Below are 1,413 nucleotides of genomic sequence, written 5' to 3'. Positions count from 1 at the left end.
TTTACAAAAACTGAACAAAAAAAATTGCTGATTTAGGTTTGACCAAGGACCAGATATACAATGCCGATGAATCTGGTCTCTTTTGGAAGCTTTTGCCTGATAGAACTCTTGTGCGGTCAAAAGAAACTTCCGCTCCAGGACATAAAATCAGTAAGGAAAGAATAACTTTTCTGGCTTGCACGAATGCATCTGGAAACCACAGAGTAAAACTAATGGTTATTGGGAAATCATTAAACCCACGATCACTTAACAATTTTACGGATATTCCAGTTGTCTACAAAGGAAATAAAAGTGCTTGGATGACCTTGGCTTTGTTTGAGGAATGGTTTCACAAAATATTTGTTCCAGAGGTACATCTGGTCATCTTTGTTTGTAAAAAATTTCGTTTATTAATTTAAATTTCCTAAAATTGCAGGTAAAAGGGTTCCTTCGTGCCGAAAATCTTCCCGAAAAGGCTCTATTGCTTATTGATAATGCTCCATGCCATCCCAAAGACGGCGAGTTAATGAGTAGTGATGGTCAAATATCTGTAATGTGTCTTCCTCCAAACTGTACTGCACTTATACAGCCCATGGACCAGAATGTTATAAGACTTACGAAATTGAACTACAAAACAAGCCTTTTAAGTGACATCGTTCGCCGTGGAAAAACAATAGACGAATCTCTGCGAAACATCAACTTAAATCACGCAATATGCTTTTTAGCTAATGCCTGGAATGCTGTTAATGTGACCTCCATTCAGTCATCATTTCAAAAACTGTTTGAGGTAACATCCGAATGGGATAGTGAAGATGTCAACCCTCTTTCAGAGTTACGCTTACAGCTTGTTGAAGATACATCCAGTATTCAAGCAATTTCAAATTTGCTTCAAGAAATAGAACCATTGCAGCAAATATCCGATTCTGAAATTGAGCAATGGATTGCTGAACCTATTTTGGAGTCTTTTGAACAAAATGAAGATCCCTGTATCAATTGTGACCTTACTGATGGTGAAGAAACAAACAACGTGGTAGTAAATACGAAGAAAGTTACACAGGAGGAGACTATATCAGCATACAATATTTGCTTAGAATGGGCTGATCAAAATAATGCCTCTTTAGACGATATTATGACGCTCCAGAGTCTTAGAAGCAGCGTAGTACTGAACAAGCGAGCTTGCACAAAACAAACAAAAATTTCAAATTTTTTTAGTTCCACATAAAGTATGTGAGTCTTTCTATATTTATGTATATGAACGAATTAAACTTAAGCGTATTGAATTAAAATACATATTAAAAATAATAAACTTATTTTCCAACCAAATTCTTTCATAAAATTGCCTTTTATTTCATACAAAAAAAAATACTCGCTACTTGCGACAACCTCAATTCTTGCACCGAGCCCTGTTTTCATTATGTGCAAGAATCGAGGTAC

General features: G+C 35.8%; 1 protein-coding gene across 1 annotated transcript; it reads left to right on the top strand.

Moving 5' to 3' along the window:
* The first annotated feature begins 212 nt into the window (after positions 1-212).
* LOC118734153 (jerky protein homolog-like) lies at positions 213-1,201 on the top strand. Its single transcript, XM_036463874.1, has 2 exons — positions 213-350; positions 416-1,201. Exons 1-2 carry the CDS (start codon positions 213-215, stop codon positions 1,199-1,201), a joined length of 924 nt encoding a protein of 307 aa, XP_036319767.1.
* Positions 1,202-1,413: the final 212 nt, after the last annotated feature.

The sequence above is a fragment of the Rhagoletis pomonella genome, unplaced genomic scaffold (assembly GCF_013731165.1).
Source record: "Rhagoletis pomonella isolate Grant_MI unplaced genomic scaffold, Rhpom_1.0 Rhpom_scaffold_00001, whole genome shotgun sequence".
Classification (NCBI taxonomy): domain Eukaryota; kingdom Metazoa; phylum Arthropoda; class Insecta; order Diptera; family Tephritidae; genus Rhagoletis; species Rhagoletis pomonella.
The sequence above is the reverse complement of the archived record's forward strand: the minus strand, read 5'-3'. Positions and strand labels throughout refer to the sequence as shown.

Excerpts from the sequence above, each read along its gene's own strand:
- LOC118734153 (XM_036463874.1), top strand. The coding sequence starts at position 213 with ATGGTTATTGGGAAATCATTAAACCCACGATCACTTAACAATTTTACG. Across the intron at positions 351-415 it reads ACAAAATATTTGTTCCAGAG|GTAAAAGGGTTCCTTCGTGC; the intron begins GTACATCTGGTC and ends CTAAAATTGCAG.